This window comes from Culicoides brevitarsis, chromosome 2 (genome assembly GCF_036172545.1).
Source record: "Culicoides brevitarsis isolate CSIRO-B50_1 chromosome 2, AGI_CSIRO_Cbre_v1, whole genome shotgun sequence".
In the NCBI taxonomy this organism is placed as follows: domain Eukaryota; kingdom Metazoa; phylum Arthropoda; class Insecta; order Diptera; family Ceratopogonidae; genus Culicoides; species Culicoides brevitarsis.
In genome coordinates, this window is record NC_087086.1 from 22043704 (window position 1) to 22068976 (window position 25273).

The window sequence follows — 25273 nt, forward strand, 5'->3', positions numbered from 1 at the left end:
TCATTAGAGTGGTCTTATGTTTTTGTATAAACAATTTACAACAAATTTAAATATTTTTGATTTAATTAAAAAAATTAGAGTTTACTCTTAAGAAATAATTTTTATTTATATTTCTAAAATATTTTTACTTTGTACCATAATGCGCTAACAAATTTAATTTTGTCCTCAATGTATATAAATTCTTCTGATTTTACATTTATTAACTGAATATATAATTTTTGTAGTGCTAATATTGCTTTATACATGTAAGACCTGGATGCAACATCTTCTCTCCATAATTTTAATGTTTTCTCAATCGCTCCACTTACTTCTGATCTCAATACTTTTGAGCAGCGATCTAAGTAAGATGGTCTACTGAAGGATTTACAAAACAAAGATATTCCATGTATTCTTGAAGATTTAGGCAGGTTTGACAGTATAAAACTAATAATATTTTGTTTAGTTACTTTCAATTTTGATGGAAATATCACTTTTTCACTGTTATGAGAAAAAAAACTATAATATATTGCAAAAACAATGCTTAGATACTGACCTATTTTGAGTATAAATTATTAAAAGTGGAAATCCTTCCTGACCATAATTTACATTTAAATCATTTTGATCTCCATCGATTCGCAAAAATTCAACGTTTTTAAGACTTTTTAAAGTACTTGATATAGATAGTAAGTAATGTGACATCATATTGCAAAAATTACATTGCGATGAATAAATAAATAGAACAGTTGTCTAAAAAAATAAAACACATATTTAAAATTCAAATTGGTTCTAAGGACAATAAGGTTTAAAAAACGTACCATAGTTGAATTTCGATTTTCGAAAACTATTTTGTTGAAAAGTATGTCAGAAGAAACTTCTTTAATAGATATTTTTAAAGTTGTATTATAGCCAAATTTTGAATAAAAAAATGTCGTCGGAAGCGCTGTTTTTGATCTTTTAAATTTTTGCAATGATCCAAAAGAATACCCTTTTATAAAATCTACTATATTATTTGATGTAATGCTTTTATTCATAACGAAAACCGACTCATTCTGTAAAATGCAATTTAAAAAAAAACAGTTCAAAATCAAATAAATTGTATTTTAAAATGTTTCAAAAAGAAAAAAAATACAAGTAGGTATACAAAAATTACTCAATACAAAAATAACTAATAGAATACTTACCTCATCGTCTAATATCGCCACTGCCGTTTTAAATTGTTTTTTATTAAGATCTATTCCTAATTGTCGTGCAAATACTTCATATGTTATGCTATCTAACACTACAGTAGATGATGTTTTATTACACATACATGATAGACCAGAAATTTCATCCAATACCTGCAAAGTGAAATGAATGTAATGTATTTAATATAAAACACAATATCTTATATATATTTACTTTGAAATTTTCAATTCTAACATTATTTAAAACATTTTGTTCATAATCTAATGTTTTGCACCTTAATAAATTGTTTTGTATGATTAAACTCTTTGGCGATCTTTCATCACGTTCAAGAAATTTTTGGAAGTTGTTTGGATATTCAGCTTCGTTTGAGTTGGAATTGGAATTGTAATTGAAATTTTTACACAATTGTTGCAATTTCAGTGAATTTTTTAAATCCGCTATAATTTGGAAAAAAATAAAACAAAAATGTGTGATTTTTTTAAAGTATTGAAGCGAAGCTAAATATACGAACTTTCATGAAACTTTGAAAAATACTGTCCTGTAAGTTCTTTTACCCAACTATCGTTGTAGCAATTATGGTAAATATGCCCGATTTGACGAACCTTTATGAATGTATTTAAAAAATTAAAATATATTTAACCAACAGTCACATTCAAAAATATTAACCATGTTGTAAAATGAAAAAGCATTTGGAGAATATATTCGTGGTGTAAATACTAAAAGTAATGATGATTTTGAAAAATGTGTGGCTATTGAGTTAGATTTCCCATGCGGCGATAACCACTTCTGAAATTGATGACTGGAAGATTTAATGTATTTGACAATATCTTTTGCTATCCAAATAGGCTCGGTGTATTCCTAATAAAAAAAAAACGTTTGTAAATAATTTGTATATTTTAATGTAAAACATAGATTGTCTTACCAATGTTTCATTCCATAAATGAATACGAATTGTTGGCAAGCCCTTGGTACCAAATGCTTTTGAGCTTTCTCCAGTGCAGACAGCAAAACTTACTTCTCGATATGGATCTACTTCTAAATATTTTAAAGAAGCTTGATAATAAGCTTTAAAATGTCTTAGATCTCGTTCCATATTTATAATAGCCAACACAACAATATTGTGCCGGTTCATCATTAATAACAAATCGTTTAGCGTTGTAATTCTCTTCATAGGAAACATAAGAGAATCTATAAAGTTAAGAAGGCTATTTTCTGATAGATGTCCATTATATTGTATTCCTTTAAAAAACTGCATTAAAGCTTTTATCTCTTTTTTTTAATCAATAATTTACCGAATCCCGTCGAGCGGTAAGACATTATAGTAGGCCAATTCGGTACATTAGAATATTGCTGTCGACATTCGCCTCCTGTAATTATTCAACTAATAATATGGACCTTCCTGGTGAAATAATCATACCTGGCTGCCAACAGTTTATTGATGAAAAATATATACGATTTCCATAAACGTTTGCAACATTCTCATATATTTTTCTAACAATTTTACTTTCTGCACACCATGGAGCTGCATTTTAAACACCTTTCTGGTTACTCTTTGGAATAAACTAAAAGTAAATGTTAGTTCTCACCATAATATAGTACAAATGATACTTCAGAGAATGCGACTTTGTTTTGAGTTGTTAACAGTTGTCCATTAGCAAAATCCTCTATATAAGGCGAAGTTGTAAATCGCACTGGAGGAGCAATCCTAGATATTTTCAAAGGTCTAAAATAAAATATAACAAAGTAAATTTTATTATGAAGATCATTAAGAACTTTTTAATATACATACACACTCTGATAAGTTGCATAAACTGTAAGAAAAAATAATAAATAATATAAAATAATATCACGAGTACATGAAACAATCATTTTCCAATTTAAATGATTTTCATAGCAAGCTGTAAAACTACTCATATGAACCGGAATACTATATTTATCAATTAAATAAAATATAACTGTACAAGAAGTATAATTTCAATTGCATTTGCTGTGAAACATAATATGACTATTAGATATTTTATATTTATTTAACACTTTGAATTCATTATTCAAAGATGTAGAGCTTTAGAATAAGTAAAATAAATATTTACTTTTTGAAAATGATTGCATTGAACCACGTCAAAATATTAATGCCTAAGGGTCAACATAAATTTATATAAAAATATAAATACTTGTATAAAGGACAAAGGTAGAAAAATATGTTGAATTATTATAAGTCCTTATTTACTAATTTAATGAATATTTTATTACGAAAGAAGGAATAAAAATTAGATTAAAATGTATATTAAAAGTATATAAAAATCGTATTTCTTATTTAAACTATACGAATAATTTTACAAGCGTACATGTATTTTCTAAATACATGCTATTAGGGATTATTGTAAGTATTTATAAAACCTATTTATTTGAATAAATAAATATGAGTATCTTATTGTAGTCAATAAAAAAAATAAAATAAAATAGCTACCTAATAAGTACTAAATTTGTTATTTTGAAATCAAATCAGGAAAATATTTAGTTATATTTTCAGATTGCTTAGATAGTTTTGTGTGAAAATAAAATTTATCTTTAATTATTTACAAGTAAGAAAACAATAATGTCGAAGTCACTCACGACTAATGCAGAGCAGTCGCAAAAATTTTTAGAAGCTTTGGAAACCGATTTTCGTATATTAGCTAATGAGTCGAAGAAAAAATATCCGCAAATTAAGGAGGTTTGTCTACAGTCAATCATATTGTTAAAATTATTGACTTAGTCTTATGTATTCAAATTAATGACGTGGATTTTTTCAAATTTACTAAATCTGCTTGATTTCTCTTGTTTTTTATATTTCAGTCATGTGAGGAAGCAATCGCTGTTCTAAAAAGTGCGAATTCAGGATCCCAGCCCATTCATTATGTGGTTAATCAAATTCTATATCCTATTGTACAAGGATGCGAAACAAAGGATCTAAAAATAATAAAGGCAAGGAATAATTTTTAAATTTATATATATACATATTTGTAAATAGAAAGACAATTTCTTGTAATCTCTACAGTTTTGCTTAGGATTGATGCAACGTCTGATAACAAGACAAGTGATTGACCAAAAAGGAGCTCGGTATATTATCGATGCTCTATGGCGGCTCATGGAGACCGAAACGGAAGAAGTTAAAGTATTACAAACAGTTATTCTCCTATTAACAACTAATAATATAGTTCAAGGAGAAACATTGTCCAAGGTTATTCTTCATCTTTAAATGAGAAAATATTTTAAAATTTACATTATAATTATTTTTTTTTACTAAAGGCGATGGTAGTTTGTTTTCGATTACATTTTACCAAAGACTCTACGACGATTAACACTGCTGGCGCTACTGTAAGGCAATTGGTAACATTGGTGTTCGATCGCATGATTACCGATCATGCGGCAAACAGTTCCACAGATCGTACCGTTGACTTGGAACAGTTAAAGGTGTCAAAAGGAACTCCACCAAAGGGCTTGTATTCAACAGCGGTAGATGCTTATTTATTATTCCAGGTAAATTTCGTTTTAGTGGAGCATTAGAGTATGCATTATTAAAGGCCTGATACTTGTATATAGGATTTGGTACAATTAGTTGATGCGGATCAACCATATTGGTTACTCGGCATGACAGAGATGACAAGAACTTTTGGTTTAGAGTTGCTAGAAACAGTACTAACTCAATTTTCAGCCATATTTTTCAAGGTATTTTTTCAGATTTCCGAAAATCAATCAATTTTAAACATACGTTATTTTAGTATCCAGAATTTTCTTTTTTGCTCAAAGAACGGGTCTGTGCTCTAGTAATAAAATTGTTTTCTCCGCACATAAAATATCGGAATACCATCCCATCAAATTTACAACCACCTGGAACAGTAGATAAGCCATATTTTCCCATTTCGATGAGGCTACTTAGAGTTGTGTCAATTTTAATTCAAAAGTATCACCAACTACTAGTAACAGAATGTGAAATTTTTCTGTCGCTAATAGTAAAGTTTCTGGATAACGATAAGCCAGCATGGCAACGAGCTTTGGCTCTAGAAGTCTTACATAAAATTATTTTACAACCCGAATTATTAGTCTGTTTCTGTGAATGTTATGATTCAAAAGATCATGCAACTAATATATTTCAAGATATAGTAAATTCATTAGGTGCATACGTTCAAGATTGCTTCAGTCATTTGTTACAAAATATTGGTAAGACTTTTCACCAAACTAAAATTCAGGAATAAAACTAAAGCCAAAATTATTCCAGCTGTCACTAGTAGCACTGGAAACAGTAACTGTACTGTTCCACCACAGCCAGGATTCTCATATAGAGGGATGTGGATACCACTAGTACAGTCGTTCAACGAAGGGCAATCTAAGCCAGTGTAGTAAGTAATTTGTATAATAATTAAAATACTGTTACATATTAAAGGAAAAATTTTAATTCAGTTTAGAAATGCTTGATAAAATGGAACCTCCGCAAATATCTGAAGGATATGGTTTATCAATTACATACGCTTGCATTTTGGATTTGGTCCGTTCTATTTTAATTGTTATACAGGGAAATACTTTGGTAAATATAATTTGTAATCTATTAAAATTATATATATTAAAATTACACATGTTTAAGCCACCAAACAATGAGTTAATTAAGAACCAAATTCGTTCGGAAGATGCAAGAAATCTTTATGTGCAATTAATCAACTCAAGCTTCTATGGATTGTTAACTGGACTTTATTTGATGTGTGATGCAGCAACTGATGAAACATTAACAGAAACTTGCCTCAAACACATGCAAACATTTACGGCGCTCTGTGGTGCTTTAGACTTACCTGAGCCCCGTGATGCCTTTGTAATCGCATTTTGCAGAGCTTCATTGCCTCCTCATTATGCCCATACAATTTTGAATATGACTTATCAAGAGCTGGGATTTAAAGGTACTTTTATTATGTGCATTTAAATCTAGGTAGCAATATAAAAACTGAAAATCTTTATTTTTAGTCGACACCCATGATATGCTAACTCAATATACTGGGCCTTGTATAGAAAATGATTTTCGCCACCAAGTTGTTGCGGTAAAAACATATTTTTACTTGCTATTTATTCATCTATTTTTATTCTTAATTTTTTTTTATTTTGATTAAAAAAACTTTTAAAATATATAAACTCACTTTGAAAATATCATTTATATTAAGGTCGGAACTCCTTTGCCAACACTATCGATACCAGTAGGAGCTCAATTAGGTCCAGTAATGCTAACAGCCAAGAATTTACAGTGCATGAGATCATTATTACGTCTTTCTCTTACGCATGGGGAAGTTTTAGGAAACTCTTGGTACACTATACTGGTTACACTGCAACACTTAGCATGGATTTTAGGATTAAAGCCACAAACTGGTGGCTCATTGCAAGTAAGTATATCAAATACATATATTTTATTAGTATTATTAGGCAAAAATCAAAGATATCAAAGATATTGTTACGTTAAAACCATGATTTCGTTAATGTTCCTAAATAGCTAGCTCTTAGTCGTTTAAATAATGGCGAAAAGCATAATGAAACGCGGGTAAGACAAATGTATCAAAACTATTTGTAAATTTCTTGCAAGTGTCAGTGAAAATATATTTAGTTGCATGAGCTGGTTTATTTTAAACTTATATACTTAATGTTTTGGTTTTAGAAAAAAAAAATTATTGTTGATTGTTACAAAAATATAAATTAGGAAGTTTTCGGTATTTAATTTTATTGTGAATTAAAAAAAAGAGTATAAAATTATATGTATTCTTCTACCTAAATAAACCTATACTTATAAAATCTTATGATATCCTAGATGCAACCAAAAGCAGCTACTGACACCAATTCAATTACACATATTATGTCAGAATTACCAATTTTGTCTACCATGTTAAGTCAACTGTTTGAATCAAGTCAGCACTTGGACAACAATGCTTTAAATTATTTGATAGATGCTTTGTGTCAATTATCACAAGAAGCGATTGAACTGTCTTATTCAAACCGAGAGCCATCTTTATTTGCTGTTGCGAAATTGCTTGAGACTGGACTCGTAAATTTATTCCGAGTGGAAGTATTTTGGAAAACTCTCACTAGTCATTTACTCGAAGTTAGTTCTCATCCTCATGCACGAATTCGAGAATGGGGTGTTGAAGCTATAACGTATTTAGTAAAAGCCTCATTACAGGTAATAATTTAGGTAATAGACATTATTTTATATAAAAGTCCATTTTTTTCAGTATAAATATGACAAACCTTTAAAAGATAATGCTGTTTTGCAAATTTTACTGTTGAGTCCATTAGCTGAATTGTCTTCTCTAAACCACTCGGACACGCGACAAAAACAACTGGAGTGTGTTTTACAAATTTTGAATGGATCAGGTGAATCACTAACTCATGGGTGGCCCTTAGTTCTTGGAATCATCGGTGCAGTTAATGAACACCATGGGTAAAAAATAATGATGATTATTGATATTTTGTCTTTTAATTAAAATTATTGAATTTTAGTGAAAATTTGATCAGAATAGCCTTTCAATGCTTACAACTGGTTATAACAGATTTTTTGCCTGCAATGCCTTACCGATGTTTGCCGTTATGTATTAACACAGCAACTAAATTTGGACTAAAAGCTCACGAATTAAATATATCCTTAACGGCAATTGGATTAATGGTATGTAACATCTTTTATTTTACATACAAAATAAAAACAAATCAATAAGTAACATTCACTTATCTTTTTTTTACAGTGGAATATATCCGATTTCTTTAACCAAAACCACGAAAAAATGTCAATCACTAACATGGATGAGTCAACCCTGCCAGATATAAGTGGCGTTTCAAATATTTCTAGCTTTGATAAGTTGTGGATGTGTTTGTACTCTCGATTAGGTGAACTTTGTATCGACTCTAGACCCGCAGTAAGAAAGTCATCGGGACAGACATTATTTTCAACAATATCAGCTCATGGAGCACTACTTTCTGAATCAACATGGCAAGTAGTGTTCTGGCAAGTATTATTTCCCTTATTAGACAAAGTTAGACAACAAGCTAGTCAAGCGAGCTCCGATAAAGTGGATACAAGTGGTAACATTCTCATTCATCATTCAAGAAATACAGCACAGAAACAATGGGCTGAGACTCAAGTTTTAACTCTCTCTGGAGTCTCCAAAGTAAACATATAAACATATAACTTATCAAAGCTTATCATTCATCATATGTTACAATTTTTTTTAATTTTCCCCACTAAGGTTTTCAATACAAAAAGGATTATTTTGCAAAATAGTGGAAATTTTAACAGAGCATGGTGTTTTCTGTAAGTAAAATTTATAAATTTATTTTTTTTTTATTTTTAGTAGTATGAACAATTTTTATTAAAATAAATAATCTGTACATTTTTAGTTTGGACGTAATAGAGTTTTCTGCATTACAAAAAAATAACGAAGTCAGCTTAGCAGCACTTAAATCATTCCAAGAACTCTTGTACAACAACAGTAATAAAAGTAGTGATGATACAAACATTTCGTCTAATAGTGACTCTACTTATGGAGAAACCTGGAACGTTAGTATAAATAGTTAATAAAATTTTAATGATTCGGTAACTTTTCTTTACCGTGAAATTGCAGGTGGCTTGGAGGTTTTGGTTAAATATTGGCATAGAAAGCACAAAGCCTCATATTGCAAGTTCTTTAGACAGATGTGATGACACTTACGTACCTAATCAAGCATTTTTAACGTCCTTAGTTCAGATATTTCCAGCAGTTTTCAAACATATCAAACCTAGGTATATCAAACCTGCTTACTAGTTATATTATATTGCTATTCTCAGTTTTTTTTCATATTTAAAACAACCGAGGATGATTTTCTCATAAGCAAAGAAAGCCTCGAGCTTTCGAGATCTAACTACAACATTTGTTTGTTGTACTCAATGAATCTATTAAAAAACTTTTAGGTATTCAAATTCAATTCATTATTTAAAATTGATTTTAGTTTTGGTACAACAGATTTGAAACAATTATGTACTGTTTTAACCAACGCAATCGCAATACCTGTGCACAACGATTCTACACAGTTCATAATGTCAACAATAACAGATAACTCGCTGACACCTCTTCATGAAGCTGTTCTAAATTGTATTGAATTCGTTCACAAAGAAGTTATGACAACTGAATCTCTTAAAAACGGAGAAATGATTATCATTTTGTTACGACAATTAATGCTTTTCAGCAAATATTCTTGTGATCCACCATCCATAATGTAAGTTAAATCTTTTCAAGAAATATAAATACATAAATAACAATAAAATAATTCTTAACACAGGAAAGTTTCTGAATTCAATGAAGGAAAAAATATTTCCACCACGGAGGTAGAATGGGTTAACATGAACTATATTCCTTTCGGTGAAAAATCTATGGTAATGGTCATTAAAATGTACCAAGAAACTGCTGACCTCGAAGTAGTTATCAAACATGACATTTTATATGAATTAATCAAGGTATGTAAAATATTTCTTAATAGTTTTGATTCTTTGATATATTATTTATTTTTCAGACAATTGATTTGGCATTGTCATTAAAATATAAATGTATTTCGTCGTCTACTTGGAAACTTGCAATATCCAGCTTAATGAATATTTTAGAACATGGCTTAAAAGTGGCGAGAAAGCATCCAAATAATTTTAATAATATATGGAAAGTTTTAAGCCAAGCTTTAGATAGCTTTTTATTTCCTAAAAGGTAATCTTACATTATTTTTTTTTCATGGATAAACTCAAATTCTGGCATTTGTTATTATAAAATTTGTATTTTTGACAAATCACTACAATTACAATAATCACGTATTTTATTTTAAATAGTGTTTGCTCTGTAGAAGATAGGGGCTTGGACGAGCTCGTTCTAGATGAATCTATAGACTGTCAAGTAATAGAATTACTAAGAGATAAAATTTTACCATATAGTAACGAGATACCACATGAATTTATATTGGATGTTATCGTATTACTAAACAAGGGATCGATACATTCTTTGAATTATACCCAATTGAGTGCTGAGACAGAAACAAAACTAAGAGAAAGTTTTGCAAAAGTTTGTTTCGAAACACTTTTACAGTTCTCTTTAATAAGTGATCTGCAAAATTCTAACAATAACAATTTAGCAGTTAACTCAAAAGAAGGATCTGTAGCAGGACGATTTGCAGTCACTGCTTTGCTACATAGATTTGAAGAAATCCTTAAAAAATATAATGAAGACGAAAGAAATAGTGGAGCGTGTCCTTTACCAAGGTAACTTTAATTGTGAAAAATTGACAACAAATGAATCTAATCACAAATGTTTAAGTTTTTTAACCTATTTCAATAGAGCATCTTTCTTAGTTCTCTAAATTTACGAAAAAAATTCTAAATAAGGCAAGCGCATTTAAAAAAATGTTTCAATTTTTTCAAAAATTCAAAGAGGTAATACCGAAATAATAATGATAATGATCATTTTAAATAATATTTTAACCTTTAAACATTCTAGTTTAATATTAAAGTTCTTTAAAAATACTGAAAAAGATGTACTCTCACCTCCTTACTTTTTGAGATCTAAAATAATGTAAATTATTTTTTGAAATTGCACTTGCCTAAATTATAATTTCTCGTGCTGCTAAACTAATTTGATATATTAAATTTTTATTGTTGTATTATTGCACTTATTTGTATCATTATAGGTACAGAACATCTGAAATTTCATTTGTCCTGAAATCTATTGCAACATTAATTGCCTCATTAAAAAAAGTATCTTCGGATAAAGGTAAAAATTCTTAGATCATTAAATTTAATTATTTCACTTTATGTCATATGAGGATTTTGATGAAGGGGGGGAGGGAGAAGAAAATATTATTTAATTTTTACATGCTTTTTGACGTTTTTGATTGTTAAACATTGATTTTTTTCACATTAAATTATTTTTGTTTTCATTATTTCAAAGTTTTACCTGAAAATTTTAGAGAAAATAAAAATTTTAGTCACGAGACTCGTTAATTAAAAAGCACCAAAAAATGTCAAAAATTTTTTTCTAAATATTATTATTTTTCCTCCTGATGCTTTGCGACAAAATCGGAGGAAGAGGGACATAATGTGAAACAATTAAATTTAATGGCCTTAAGCAGTAGATCATAACAGTTCAATAAAGGTGTTCCAAAGACTTAAGTCGTTTCGCGTTTCTCCATGAATTTTATCAAAAATTACCATGAGGATATAGAAATTATATAGGTTTTGAAATACTTTTTTAGTTTTAGTCTTTTAGTTTTAGATTCAGCCTTTTAGCCTTTTTAGAGATATTTTAGTTTTTTTTATATTTTGTTTTTAAACAACTTTGACATTTAAAACTAATTTAAAGTTTATTTTTGAATATAAAAACAAGAAGTAATTTATTACCAATTTTTTACAAATAATAACGACCAAAATACATATATAAATAATTTTTGGAAAAGAAAAAAAGTCTATATGCTTATTTATTAACAATATCAAAAATTAAAACAAAATTGAACAATTTTATAATTTATCCATACGAAATACTAAAAAAAATAAATACTAAAAACGAATTAATATAAAATTTCTATCCATCATTCCCAATGATTTTCATTTCAAAATGATAACGCGAAACAGAAAAAGTTTTTGAAACACCCTAAAGAAAATTAAAATTTATAATATTTTCAGTGGGAAGCACAGCATGGAAACAACTTATTAATTTGTATCCTTGTTTGGTAGATTGTATCACAACTTCTTCTTGTGAGGTATCTCGATCGCTAAAAGAAGCTCTTAAAGGATTTAGCGATTTAATACAACCTCCCGAGGGAATAACTCAAGATAAATAAATATTTGGAACTAATTATACGTTTTAAGTTTAAATAAATATATTATTTAAAATGTGATGATTTGCTCTTTTTTAATTTTTATTTCCTCCTGAAATCTGAAAGTAGAATCGAATGAAACACTCAATTTATAAAACATAAAAAAAAACATTTATTATATAACTAATTTATATGGCATGAAAATGATAGAAACGATTAAACCCTCCGTCTTTTTTGTTCAGTATTTACTAGTGGACACATTAGTTGTAGTAACTTTAAAATATGCTTCTTTGAACAGATCTTTGGACTTGTGACCGTAGATTTACCTTAATAGTAAAAATGATAATCATGCAGCGTTGTACTTATTAATAATTAAGGCCGATCCAAATCAAATCAAAAAGTTTGATACCTCCTACCTCCTATCATAAAAACAAGTAAAATTAAAATATAAAAATGTTCAAATCCTCAAAAACCCGATTATTTATATAATTTTTGTTTATATAATAATTTTTTTATTGTATGCATTTCTATTTCCCATTTATCTTAAAAACATTGGGCAAAACTATTTGATTTAACTTGTAAGGGCCTAGATACTTTTAGTTACCGCTAATTTTCGGGATGAAGTCATTTCTTGTGGTACCTAAAATATTTAAATTAATTCTCTTTAAGCCGTTTGAATGAAACTCAATAGTTTTTTCCAAATGGATCATCGGACTAAACTAAAGAGTTCAATTTGAACGTAAGTAAGTAAGTAACAAAAATGTTTTCGATTTTATTAAACTTCGAGTATTTAATTAGTTGTTTGAAATAGTTTTCTTTAGAATTCAAACGATTCTTTTTTGGAATTAAATCCTTTTAGAAATTAAAGAGGAGTGAATATTTTTCATAAAAAATGTTAAATGTATCACTATACTGAATTTCGAATCTGTTTTCAAAAAAGATTTGAAAAAAAAAACAATTTCTAACATTATATATTCTTCTTGAATTTCTTGAAAAATCAGGTGGGAAGATATCGAAAACATTTTTGGTTATTGCTCTGTCTTTCACTTTAAATTAACACGTTATCTATCGATGGGTAAAATCGCCTCGGAATTTACCTGTGAAAAAGTTTGACTGCATTGACTATAGCATATCTAAAAAAATATATATATTTATTATAAACATATATAAACTTTATTTTTATATAAATAGTTACTTCATCCTTTAAAATGGATTCTCTTGACCATTCTCGAGCTAAAGCAGCACAATCTGTTATGCGCAAACTTGCGCATTGAAGCTGTAATTTTGAAAAATAATAAATACAAAATGAGAATGAAAAGCATTTGTGATTCTATGTGTTACAATGCACGATTTTTCACTTTTCAATTTTTGTCATGTTCTTCTGGGAGTCAAGACAAGAATATGTAAACACGTTTAGTAAAGACATAAACCCATAATAAATGTTGAGCTGCATATTATAATTATTCCACAATCCACAATAGGACTCTTTGGAGACCGCGGTGGAAGCCAACAAATACCCTACCCTATAATTATTAAAATACACACGTTGCAGACGGACAGCAGACGAGATTCTTAGCAAATTACCGTATTTTCATGAAAATATGTTTAAATAGTATGTAGAAAAAAAATGTTCTCTTACACCCTCTTTTGTGCAAATACAGCTTGTACACGGAGTAGGAAAAGCTGATTCGCCAACCTTGATATTTCTACCATTAACTTGACACCCTTGTAAATTTTCGCGCCACGCATTTAAATCAATTTGCGGCAATGATTGACAAGGCACGCGTGGATTCCTGAAAATACTTATTGTCATGAAACGTAATTTCTTATAACAAAAAAAAAACGGGTCTTACAAAAAATTACTTGGTAAGTCAAAAGCTGCCCTTTGAATATCACCAGGTTCGTCTAAGTTTTCGCAAATCACTTTTGATAGTGTAATTTTTCGGATTTCAGCCAACTGAGCTTCAGTGAATCTTATATTTGGATCATCAGTCTCATACCAAAATCTATCACACTTTCTAAGTTGTCTGAATTGTATAGCAATTATGCAGGCAAATGTTGGCCCAACAAGCCCACCTTGTAAAGGTCTTTCGGACATACCACCTGGGAACAAATCAATATCATCTACACTTGCATATATTCTTTTCAATCTTGTTATAACTTCTGGAGGAATCTCTCTATTGAGGTCATCCCAGGACTGTGCTCTTTTCAAATTGCATAATGCTCTATAGTTATTATATGATGGTATTCCTAAAAATCATTAAAAAAAAACTAATTATACAGTCAAACATTTTACTAAATGTATAATTGTGTACCATGATCTCTCGCTCTCTGAATGTTTAATGCAATAAGATCTACTCCCGAAAACGGTATTCGTCGATCTTCAAATAAATGGTTAGTAACTTCTCCAGTTATGAATTGATCTAAAGTTTCCATTGGCGTTGCCACTAAGCCTCTGGATATCTCATCCACCATTCCTGGTTGTAATAGCATATCAACTTTGAAAAACCCATCCCTTAATAATATAGGAGGATCAATGGGTTGATGTTGAGGACTTAGTCGTGGTATATGAGGACGAAGTAAAGAGTGACCAATTCTAAAAGCTGCTGAAGCAAATTCTGTTACAATAGCTGGGTTGCAAGAAGGATTGAAGTCTTTGTAGTATCCAGTGGGTAATAATTTTAAGCCATACAAATTAACTGCATTCCATGATAAAACTCTTGGCAAAAACTCATTATATACTATGTGTTGATTGATTGCAACGTTAATTCTCCTCGCATGATCAAATAACTGCTCCCCATTCCAATGAGGGTTGACACCCCTTAATCCTTCCACAATACGATTATGCTCTCGCATAAACAATGTGTGAATAACAGTCAAACCTGGTTGCTCAGATGCTCTTCCATCACCTGCAATGAAACAGTATCCACTTGCAGCCTTGCATTCTGGATGAGTGGGGCTTTGAGGCAATAACTCTTTTCCCCTTACTGGATGAGATGTGGAATTAAGCCTTCCTGAAAATCCTCTTAATTTTCTGCATATACAAGCGTTTTCCCCGTAAACTTGAGATGCATCAACAAATGCTGTGTTTTGATTTATTTGTTCTCTTGGTCCTGAATGATGAAAGCCATTTTATTATCAAATAACAAATTATGAAATGAGATTACCTAATGTTTGTTGACCCGGAAGAGATCTCATAAATGGAAAACAGAATTGACTGCCATCTGTGATGTTCAATTCGGGAAAAAAGAAATCATTTGGTGGTATAGGAATTGGATGACATTCAGGATGAACAGTTTCTGCACTGTTGCATGATCTAGAGTATTTGTGTTAAATACGTATATGTTTTTCGATTGTAAACTGTTAGCATACCTGCAACTAGGAATAGATTCATGAAACCCTTTATGGATTGGTGTCATAGTTAAATCATGATCTAAAAACTGTGCAAATTGCATAGTTATTAAAGAATAACGAGTATGTAGATTTGAGATATCGGGATGAATCAAACTTGATATAGTCCTGGGATTTGGTAAAAGTTGCCCAGTTACTGACGTTGAACGTGGTAAAGATATGCCATCCTCATAAACCGCAGGAAGTAAACGTGCAAAAGTTGTCAATGATCGTCCCAAACTAGGATTTTTTAAGTTGTTACAATGTCCTGTTAATGTCCTGAATGGTGTTTTTGTGTCGCATGGTGCCGAAAAATCTTCACATTGCGGTTCCATTGTTATAGGTGAAATTGAGCCACTTATAGCCGAATTCACATCTATAAATTGTAGATTTGAGGAAAATTCATCAAATGTTTGTCGTTTTCTTCGATTTCTGTAACAAAAACAATTATTAAAATGAATATCATTAAATACATATATAATTTTGTTCTTACCTTCGGACTTGATTTAATATTTCGTTGGAAGCAATCTCATAAAATAATGATGAATTGGCTATAGATAAAGCGTTACGATTTGCCTTACTAAATGATGCCGCAGTACCTTCAGGGGATCTTGCATCTATGCCGCCATCTATTTTTTATAATAAAATTGTATATATTATATATACATATACATTATTAAATAACTTACTGATTAACCACAATTCGTATTCTTTTTTCTTTCTTTCAATTAGTTTGTTTTTCGCAGCTTTAAAGGCAGCATCGAGCTCATTTTCTGTAATGCTTTGTTCTAAGTTGTTTGAAAAATTGTCAATTTTTACTTTTGCATTTCGAGGTTTTTCATGCGCATTGATTTGTGGAATTTGTTCCAAATTCAAATGAACTAGAGAAGTACAAGAAATAGGAGCATTCAAAAACTCATCGGGAGTATAGAAAGACCGTGGCTGTATTTCATCAACTAATCCTGAAGAACAAAGAAGACTTGACAATGTAATATCTTGAATGGATTTCAGAAAATTTAAATCAATGGATGATGGCGGAATATCGTTTTCAAACCAAAATCTGTCACTGTTTCGCATTTTAATAAATTGTTGTGCAAAAATACAAGTTAACGTAGGTCCAAAAACCGTACCCAACTGAGATTTTTCTAAAATGGACCCAACTATGAGGTCAACATCATCATAATCCCTAAAATAGCCAAATGACAATAATTAAATATGACTTTATATTGTCAGATTTTTTTTATTAATATTTACCCATATTGTGTGTTTAATAGTTGAAAGTTGATATCTGATTCAGAAAATTTTTTAAGGAACTGCTGACATGCCTGTTTATATTTATTGTATGGCGCAATTCCATGTTCTCTTGATCTATGTATCATCAATTCTAAGGGATCCCATGTATCTTTAGTTATATTCGTATAGAAGCTAATTGATTGTCTTGGCATAGTTTTAACATGAATATGTTCTGGAATCATATTTTTAAAAATCGGAAAAGCAGATACAGCAGCTTCATTGAATGTGCCTGGTCTATTTGTCCTGGAATATTCATTGAAATATTTCCCTTTCACCGTGGTAAAATTTAACAAGTTTGAAATTTCTTGTCCTAAGAGTATCGGAACAAATTCATTGATAGTAATTTGTTGAATTTCAGCAATTACTATTTTTTTTGTTTGATGAAATATTTCATTATCACTTAGAGACGGATATATATTTGACAACGAATTTGCTACTCGATTATGTTCAAGTATAAGCGCCTTGTACAGCTCACCTAGAGGTGTTTGTTTACACCTAGTATTTATAAAATAGGTAATATCAATCAAATAAAGTGAAAATATAACGTATCTTACTTTTCACATTTTTCTAATGCTACTTTGCCATTGGTAAATGTCCTCATAGAGTTTTCATAGGTAAAGGAGTCGCCATATAACTCAGACCCATCCAAAAAACTAGAACCTCCATTCATTTGCTCACGCACATCTGTTAAAAATAAACTATTTTGTATTGGGTAATTGAATTTAAACAGATATCCCTCATACCAAAGCTGCAAACTTCATTAAGTCGTGCAGGAGCTGTTCTTTTGTAATTTTTGCATTTTCCATTTTGATATGTGTAACAGATGCTTTCGTCAATTGTCTCATTACAACAGTTTTTGTCGTTATCTAGAGCGTAAATTTTAGATAAGTCATCGCCTATTAGTTGTCCCCAAAGAGCAAACAACAATGACAGATCGTCATTTTTCTTTAATGGTAGATCTATTTTTTCCAAAAAATGTACCAGATCCTTTGGAATAGGTAAAGGGTTTATTTCTTCTTTTGATTTTCGCGGCTTAGATTTTTCATCTGAATATTCTGGTGGTAGGATACGCAAAAATGCATCACCTGCGGAGCCCCAACGAGGATTTTGTACATTATTACATGTTCCATCTGGATTTCTAAATTCACTAACGGAACAGGTTAATGATTTAAACGGTGTATTACAATGTTGTGTGTCAACTTGATTTTCTAACAACAAAGCAAATTTAGTTTTTTCGAGAGCATCATCGGGAAGAGAAAATGTCAATTGAATAAGACAAAAGCTAAAAAGAGTATTTTTATTTATATTTTTCTTCCTTTTTTTTTAGAAAAATCATGTATTTACCATAAAAATCTTAATAATGCAATATTCATAATTATTGAACTGATGAAACGATTTATAGTACTTTTCTTCTGAAAGTAAATTTTAAAAAAATGTTTCGTAAAAAATATGTACCGATACAAAAAATAAAATAGATCTTCAATGAAACATGTGTTTAATCCAAAAAATGAATTTCTTCAAAAATATTTTAAAAACAAATTCAATAATTACTGTACTAACTTTATTTTTAAAAGATTATGACAACATTTTTATAAAAAGGAATCTACTACCCACTCTTTTGTGAATTCACACTGTTTATTTATTTATATTCGTTTTTATACATCCGCGATTCATGAGTTAAACACCTAAATTTCTATCGAATATATTTATTTACCTATGTGTATGTATAATATGATAAAATCTTTTTGTTTACATATATGATCGAGGTATTACGAACTATGAATGGACACGGAATCTTATATCATCGTAAAAGTGTTGTACAATCAAGGCCATTACGGCCTGCTCAACTCAAATACAACGTCGGTATTTCAATAAAATACTTTAAACATATAACTTTAAACTTTTCTTTAATATGCAATTAATACCTTTATATCAATGTTTGATTTTTGTTTATTTTATTATTATTATTTTTTAAATTTTTCATTTACTTATTTTTTTTTTAAAAACTTATTTGTCTAATTTTTACCGCTTGGATTATTGCAACTCAACCTGTGTCTAATCACCACGAGAGACGAAAACCAACTGAGGAATAATCGTTTGCGAAATGACTATGTATGTACGTACGAATAGTACCTGTAGAGAAAGTTTATTTTGTTAAGATTGTGAAAGGAATCACGAGTTTTTAATATATGCTTCGTAATACACGTTAATAACGAAACCAAAAGTGTTTCGGTTATTATTGTTGTTCGATCTGTTACTCAGCTAATTTAAACCACGTGAGCTACTAAATACAAATAGGCTATGTATAAGATATATGTGTGATTTACTTTATTTGTTGACTATCATTTGCATATTGATGAAGCGGACAATCAAGTCAAAAAATTCAAATTAATTGATGTTACGTTATTTTAAAATATGAAATATTCGTTAAGTACATGCTTTTTGTATATCATAGTAACTTATAATGTATCCAAAAATTATGTATAATTTGTAGGTGTAGTTCATGTGCAATCTTAGTATATCAACTGAGGTAGTATACCAGACAAGATGGGCAAGTAGATACATTTTTTATGACTAAAAATTTTATATAAAACTTACCTACAAATAAAAAAAATCAAATCAATCGAAACAATTTAAATTATTTTTATTTTATATATTATCTAAAATACTACTATTAGAAAGAAATAGTTTTACATAGATATTAAATATATGTATGAAATTAAGCAATTCAAACAAAAATATCAAAAATTTTCCTTTTTTACTAAATATTTTTATTTGGCCCCTAAATTTTTTTCTACAAAATCGGAGGGGGTGACAAAAAGTAAAAAAATATATTCAATGGAATTTAAATTTACTTATAAATATGCAAATTTGATTGTCTTATCGTAAAATCCATCCAAAAATCAGAAATATTTGCTTTAGTGACATTTTTTTCTCCTCATTTTTATAAATCTTATGAAAGATTAACAATTTCTAAAACGCAAAAATATCACATGTTTAGTCTTCTTGAACAAACAGTTCGTTTTCAACCCTCTGTTTCATATTAAAAGTTGATGTACATAAGACGACAAACAATCCTGGTGAACAAAAACTTGAAATTTGGACCTTTTTTTGCCCATATTTTGCGATAGAAAATTTTGAAAACTATCATAAAATTTTGAAAAACAAGGAGCAAAGAAAAATTTTATTCTTTTCCTAACGATAAACTAATCAGTTTTTCAGTTCAAAGCGAACCGTGATTTTAGTGTTTTTTTTTATTTTAGAATGGAATATATTTAGTTTTTCAGGAATTTTTAAAAATGATTAAAAATGTTGTCATACGATCTTCAACTACTTTGAATAGTAATCATGGGTATAAGTAACTATTAATTCATCGACATGGACAATTGTATATTAAGAAAAGTTTATAAGATTGCCTAGTGAATTTTTGTTTATTTATATTTTACAAGCCTCGTAAAGAATTGCTGGGAGCTATTAGGAAACTTTTAAACTGAAATAATATTTTTCATAATTATTTAACTTTTAGAATATTTTTTTAGTTGGAACTATCATCATTAGGCTTATTCCTCATCTTGTCTAGTTCTTTTTCATGTTCTCTAGCTTTCAACCGCAACGTTGCAATTGATGAAGTTCTTATGTCTTCTGTTTCTTTCGACTGTGACGTTGAAGCTCTTGTTGATTCCGATGGTGAAGGTATTCTTTGTTGCATTCTACTATGGGAAACATATTCTACTGGTGAAATAGCATGTGTTGAATGTTGCGGGACAGTCATATTTGCTAATAGGTTTTGCAAAGATTCTGGTGATGTATAAAATCCTTCAGGTCTATTATGACCGATAGATAATGCATTTGGTGACCTGAAAAATATTTAGTTTAGCTTTAAAATATACATAATATGTAGATTTTTTTTTAAAATTATACCTATGCAAACTATGAAGAAAGTGCGTAGACTCAAAAGAAAGATGTGGATATCTTAAAGCAACTAAAGCTGCTGGATTATACGACTTTCGCATATTAAATGTCAATGAAGAAAATGGACTCGTCTGCATATTATTTACATGAGGTGCACTAAACGAGCTTCCAGCTTGCGCAACCAAATAAGGATTGTACGGATGACTTTGAGGTCCAACTTTTTCTTGTTTGCGCCATTTTGCTCTTCTATTTTGAAACCAAACTTGTATTCTAGCTTCTGTAAGGCCAATTTTCATTGCTAATTCCTCCCTAAAAATATAACGAATCTTAATTTTGTCACTTTAGTTTCATTTTTTTTTCTTCATTTCTAACCGTGTGAAAACATCCTGAAATAAAAGAATGAGATGGTTTTTTTTATTTAATTCTAAAATATTCTGCACAAAACTTACCGGATAATGCGTTCTTGAAAATGCTTTTTCGAGTTCTTCTAGTTGAAAACTTGTGAAGGTAGTTCTATAGCGTCTTTGCTTGCGTTTTTGTGGGTAATCATCACCCTCAGGTTCACTTTGTTGGTCAGACATATCCACGTTTTGAATGAAATAAAACCATTTGCTTTTCGGATGTGTTACACAAATATTTTGCTTTAATATACCCATAGTATTTCAATACTATTCATGACGACACAGTTTTCTGTCAAAAAAAAGAGAGTTAAAGCAGTCTTTAAAACTAAAATTCATCAAATTTACGACGGATTCCGACGAGGGGGGGAGGGGGTAAACAGAAATGTACGACGTCGTAAAAATATGCCATATTCACGATTTCAAAATTTCTCGTTTTGAATTATTTAAAATAATTTTTGAAGTATTTCAGACTTAGTTCAGACTTTTTTTTCAAATTTTCATTTAATTGACTTTTTTTCAAATTTTTCACGAGCTTTTATTGAAATTTTAACTGATACTAAAAAATTCCTTCTCAGTGAGGGGGGCGGGGGTGATTGTGTTAAAAAATACGTCGTAAATTAGGGGGGGTTATTGGATTCCGACGGTTTACGATTATAGGGGGGGTGGGGGTCAAAAAATGCCCTTTTTTTTGCCGACGTCTTTAATGGATGACGCCATATTGAAAAATTGGTTCCTCAGTAAACACATAGATTGTATCTTAGCTTTTAATCTGTCATCTCATGCAGATGGCCTTCATAAGATCATAAAGGGTTTCTATGAGCTGTGGGTAAATTTTAAGCACAATTGGAGTCTCGATGATTTTTGAGTCTCGAAACAAATTTATATTTTGTTTTTTAAAATACAATAAAATTCCTCTTCAATGAAATTCCAATAAAATAACTCTTCTCTTAAAAAGTATGTTAAACTTAATTTTTAACTTAAAATGTTTAAACGATCAAAATTTGTTTGAAATAAGTAAAAGGATAAATCGCACTACTGCTTTTTTTTAAGAAAATAAAAAAAAAGATATTTTAAAGAAAAGACAAGTATTTTAAAATACATTTAAAAAACTACTCAAATTTATAATAAATATGAATTATATGAGCAATGTACCAGACCACATAAATGCAATAATTTACAAAAAAGGATAAATCGCACATAACCACACAAATTGCGGGTAAACCAGATTTCCCCAAAGTATTTTTTAATTTTCCAAAACTCCCCTTAACATACTTTGAATATATCATTTTTTTAAAACTCTTTTATTGCTATTGCTACGACTTAAGCAAAAGTTTCTTAAAACAATTACTTTTGCTTACAGAAAGACAATATTGTATTTTCCTTTCCACATTTGCTTTTGCAAAATTTTTGTTTAAAAGCAAAAATCAATTGCTTGAGCAAAAGTCAAAAGCAAAATATAATTGAAAGTTTTATAAAAAAAAAATATCGCAAAATACACAAAAAAATGTCAAAATTGGGTATTTTTTTTTATTTCAAACTTTTTTTCAGCAGGATTGATCAGTTTTGGATTTCTTATGAGAAATTTCCGAGCCACGAATTTCCGATTTTTAAAAAATAAGATGCAATATCTTTGATTTTTATCAAATTTTCACTTAATAACTTTAATTGTTTTGTTGTTTTTTTTTCGGCTTTCCTATGTCCCTAATTATTTTCTATGTTTTACATTTTATTATTTTTATTGGAATAAAATTATCACATTTTCGAGCCTTCTTTTAGAACAAACATTTTCTAAATCTATAAAATTATTGAATTACTGAATAATTTTTTAAATATTTGCAATGATAAGAATATAAAACGGAAAAATTCAAAATCGAATTGATTCAAAAGTCGAAGGTTCTCAAAAAAAAAATAGACACAACGCCAACTTTCATACCTTTGGAAAATTTATTATTAATTTAATTTTAAGTCTCTAAATATAATTTATAGAGATCCTATTATTTACTTAAATTTAATCAGGCTATGTAATGTAATGATTTTTTTTCTAAAATAAAAAAACAAAATTTATAAATAAAAGAGGACTAACTTGTGAAAACACAATAAAAATTTTACATACACATTTGTCGAAATTCTGTATCAAAAATGAATGTGAACTGTGTAAATCCTCAACAGTTAAATATCCGTATTTCATTTCACCGCGTTACAAATTTATATTTAAAATAATAAATGTTGTATGACTGTGATGATATCCGTCTTTATCGAATAGAGAATTGGAATAAGTGGAAAAAATTTCAAGTATTCGCTATCTTTTGCTAATAAATACGTCTCTCCCTCTCTCTTTTGTGGAAAACCATGATAAATAAAAAACAATAATTCAAGATAAAATCATTATTTTTTCAAAAAAAATTAAATTCCTGAAAATCATGAATCTTGTAAGAAAACTGAAGTAAAAAATTATTGAAAGTTTTGGAAATATCTAGTTTTAACGAATTCTTAATGAATTACTTTGATAAAACTTTTGCCCTCCCAATAATTGCCAGTTTTTTTTGAAGAAGAACAGAAAATTTTTTTAGTTTTATCGTCCCTAAAAAAAACTTATTTGTCCCCTCTTTTCAAATCCATGTACAATATCCTTGTTTTTATTTAAAAAAAGGAGAGAAAAAACGATAAAATGAAGAATAAGTTTTTTATAAATATTTCCCTCTTTAAGAGATCTTTTTATTTATGAACAACTTAAGAAGAATATGGAACAGGTTAGACAGCAAGAAAACCCACAGAAAGCCCTTTTTGTGTTTTTAGGTGGGTTATTGTATAATCGTCTTCAAATAATTTCTGTTACTTGACTTCAAATGGTGGAGTTCCGAACGTTTTGGATTTGGTGTATAAATGGAGCTTATACAAAATCACAACTTATTTTTGTATAAACTATTTTAAAACATGGCTTTATTCCTAATTTTACATCCTTTTTGGGTGATATGAAATTTAAAGCACAAAAGATGGGAGAATATTGAAATTACATATATTTTTTTCTTTTGACTAAAAAATTATTATTTTTAAGTAGTACCTAATTTAAGAAAAAGAAAAAAATAATTTTAAATAATATAAAAATATTCATTAACTGTCAATCAACCTGTTTAAAATTTTAGTATTTTAAACATTGTCTAAATAAATTTAAAATCAACTATATAAATAATACTAATCAGAAAAAGACTTATGTATTACTCATCAAATACTCATCAAAATCCACATGCGACATAAAGTAAAATAATTAAATTTAATGGCCTTATTAACAGGGTATAATTTTAATTTAAATAAATAAAATTAAATTTATTAATATAATTATTCTTCTTACTTCTTCATGTATCATTGGTAGATATCAGTTTGATTAAATATTATTTTTCATTATGATTAGGTAAACACTTATTTTTATATTGTATTTATATTCGAAACACTACTCTTAAATTAAGCTGAGAGACAACTGATAAGCTTTGTTCATTTCTGCTCAGTAAATTCTATTTGAAAACTAAATTAAATGGGTGGGATTAACTTGAAAGAAGAATAAGAAAAAGAAGAAAAAACAAAAACAGTGAAATCTCTTAAAATGGACAAATATTAATTTACATTCTGTTCAAAGTTTCAACCAAAAATTTGACTTTTACGTTTGCTTTAAGTTTGAAAATGCTTTAAAATTATCTAAAATGTCATGATAAAGAACTTATAGTTTTGATGAGTCCTGAGAAACTTAGTTGAGAAAGAAAGTCAATTTTTTTTTTTGCAAAAACGAAATTTTTAGCTGATTCATCAATTTTAGCCAGCGTGGCCAGTTTTGTGTTTTGAGAAAATTTTAAAACCATGGAGCACCATGAAAATTTTGAAAAATCCAAAAATTGATGGGAATTTTTTTTTTAAAATCATTGCCTTTTTTTAAATGTGGACGAAGCAACAAAAAATTAAAAAAAAATGATTTTTTTTTTCTAAAAGTCAAAAAATAAATGGGCAGGATCATAAAAGATTTAGAAAATTTTCGATTTAGCTGTATTTTGGTATGCTGATTCGATTTGGGATCATGAGATTTTGCGCAAAAAACCTTCAAGTGTGCATAACTTTGTGACTATTGATCCGATTTTAGTGATTTAACAACCATTGGAAAGGTCTCAAAAAGACAAATAAATTTGTCTTTTGATAAAATAAATTTTGATTTGAAATAAAAAAGTTATTGGCAAAAAACCGTTAAATTTTAGTCAAATTTGAGCGTGCGTCATTCAAAAAGTCCCATATAGTATGAA

At 29.0% G+C, this 25273-nt stretch overlaps 4 protein-coding genes across 9 annotated transcripts; 1 reads left to right on the forward strand and 3 right to left on the reverse strand.

Annotated features, from left to right (window-relative positions):
• Nucleotides 1–14: 14 nt before the first annotated feature.
• Nucleotides 15–3289, reverse strand: LOC134830586 (uncharacterized). Of its 2 annotated transcripts, XM_063844122.1 has the most exons (13): nt 3255–3289; nt 2954–2975; nt 2751–2887; nt 2582–2686; nt 2457–2531; nt 2087–2403; nt 1831–2022; nt 1676–1766; nt 1378–1601; nt 1161–1316; nt 795–1028; nt 533–726; nt 15–477 (listed from the first exon to the last, which is right to left on the reverse strand). In XM_063844122.1, exons 1-13 carry the CDS (start codon nt 3271–3273, stop codon nt 114–116), a joined length of 2130 nt encoding a protein of 709 aa, XP_063700192.1. In that variant the 5' UTR covers nt 3274–3289; the 3' UTR covers nt 15–113. The 2 variants fall into 2 exon arrangements, with proteins under 2 accessions (XP_063700192.1, XP_063700191.1); XM_063844121.1 differs by lacking the exon at nt 3255–3289 and having other exon boundaries at nt 2954–3212.
• Nucleotides 3290–3583: 294 nt separating this feature from the next.
• On the forward strand, nt 3584–12069 carry LOC134832593 (protein MON2 homolog). Of its 2 annotated transcripts, none has more exons than XM_063846670.1 (25): nt 3584–3877; nt 4000–4128; nt 4202–4384; nt 4453–4683; nt 4747–4872; nt 4926–5364; nt 5423–5543; nt 5605–5728; nt 5786–6092; nt 6157–6230; nt 6351–6566; nt 6674–6721; nt 6986–7354; nt 7407–7615; nt 7675–7837; nt 7914–8336; nt 8415–8479; nt 8566–8725; nt 8790–8947; nt 9154–9420; nt 9484–9658; nt 9715–9899; nt 10019–10444; nt 10870–10952; nt 11861–12069. In XM_063846670.1, exons 1-25 carry the CDS (start codon nt 3761–3763, stop codon nt 12016–12018), a joined length of 4956 nt encoding a protein of 1651 aa, XP_063702740.1. In that variant the 5' UTR covers nt 3584–3760; the 3' UTR covers nt 12019–12069. The 2 variants fall into 2 exon arrangements, with proteins under 2 accessions (XP_063702740.1, XP_063702741.1); XM_063846671.1 differs by having other exon boundaries at nt 11912–12069.
• A 118-nt stretch (nt 12070–12187) lies between these two features.
• LOC134832594 (heme peroxidase 2) lies at nt 12188–18929 on the reverse strand. 4 transcript variants are annotated; one of them, XM_063846673.1, is made up of 16 exons: nt 18704–18929; nt 18022–18089; nt 17421–17959; nt 17232–17361; nt 16639–17172; nt 16074–16570; nt 15878–16013; nt 15367–15816; nt 15162–15310; nt 14310–15107; nt 13848–14244; nt 13634–13787; nt 13190–13270; nt 13092–13127; nt 12599–12634; nt 12188–12320 (listed from the first exon to the last, which is right to left on the reverse strand). In XM_063846673.1, the coding sequence occupies exons 2-16, from the start codon at nt 18048–18050 to the stop codon at nt 12270–12272; spliced, it is 4017 nt and encodes a 1338-aa protein (XP_063702743.1). In that variant the 5' UTR covers nt 18051–18089; nt 18704–18929; the 3' UTR covers nt 12188–12269. The 4 variants fall into 4 exon arrangements, with proteins under 4 accessions (XP_063702743.1, XP_063702745.1, XP_063702744.1 ...); XM_063846675.1 differs by having other exon boundaries at nt 18603–18929; XM_063846674.1 differs by having other exon boundaries at nt 18392–18929.
• A 1283-nt stretch (nt 18930–20212) lies between these two features.
• On the reverse strand, nt 20213–21170 carry LOC134828745 (homeobox protein aristaless-like). Its single transcript, XM_063841732.1, has 4 exons — nt 21039–21170; nt 20962–20975; nt 20599–20898; nt 20213–20534 (listed from the first exon to the last, which is right to left on the reverse strand). Exons 1-4 carry the CDS (start codon nt 21168–21170, stop codon nt 20213–20215), a joined length of 768 nt encoding a protein of 255 aa, XP_063697802.1.
• Nucleotides 21171–25273: the final 4103 nt, after the last annotated feature.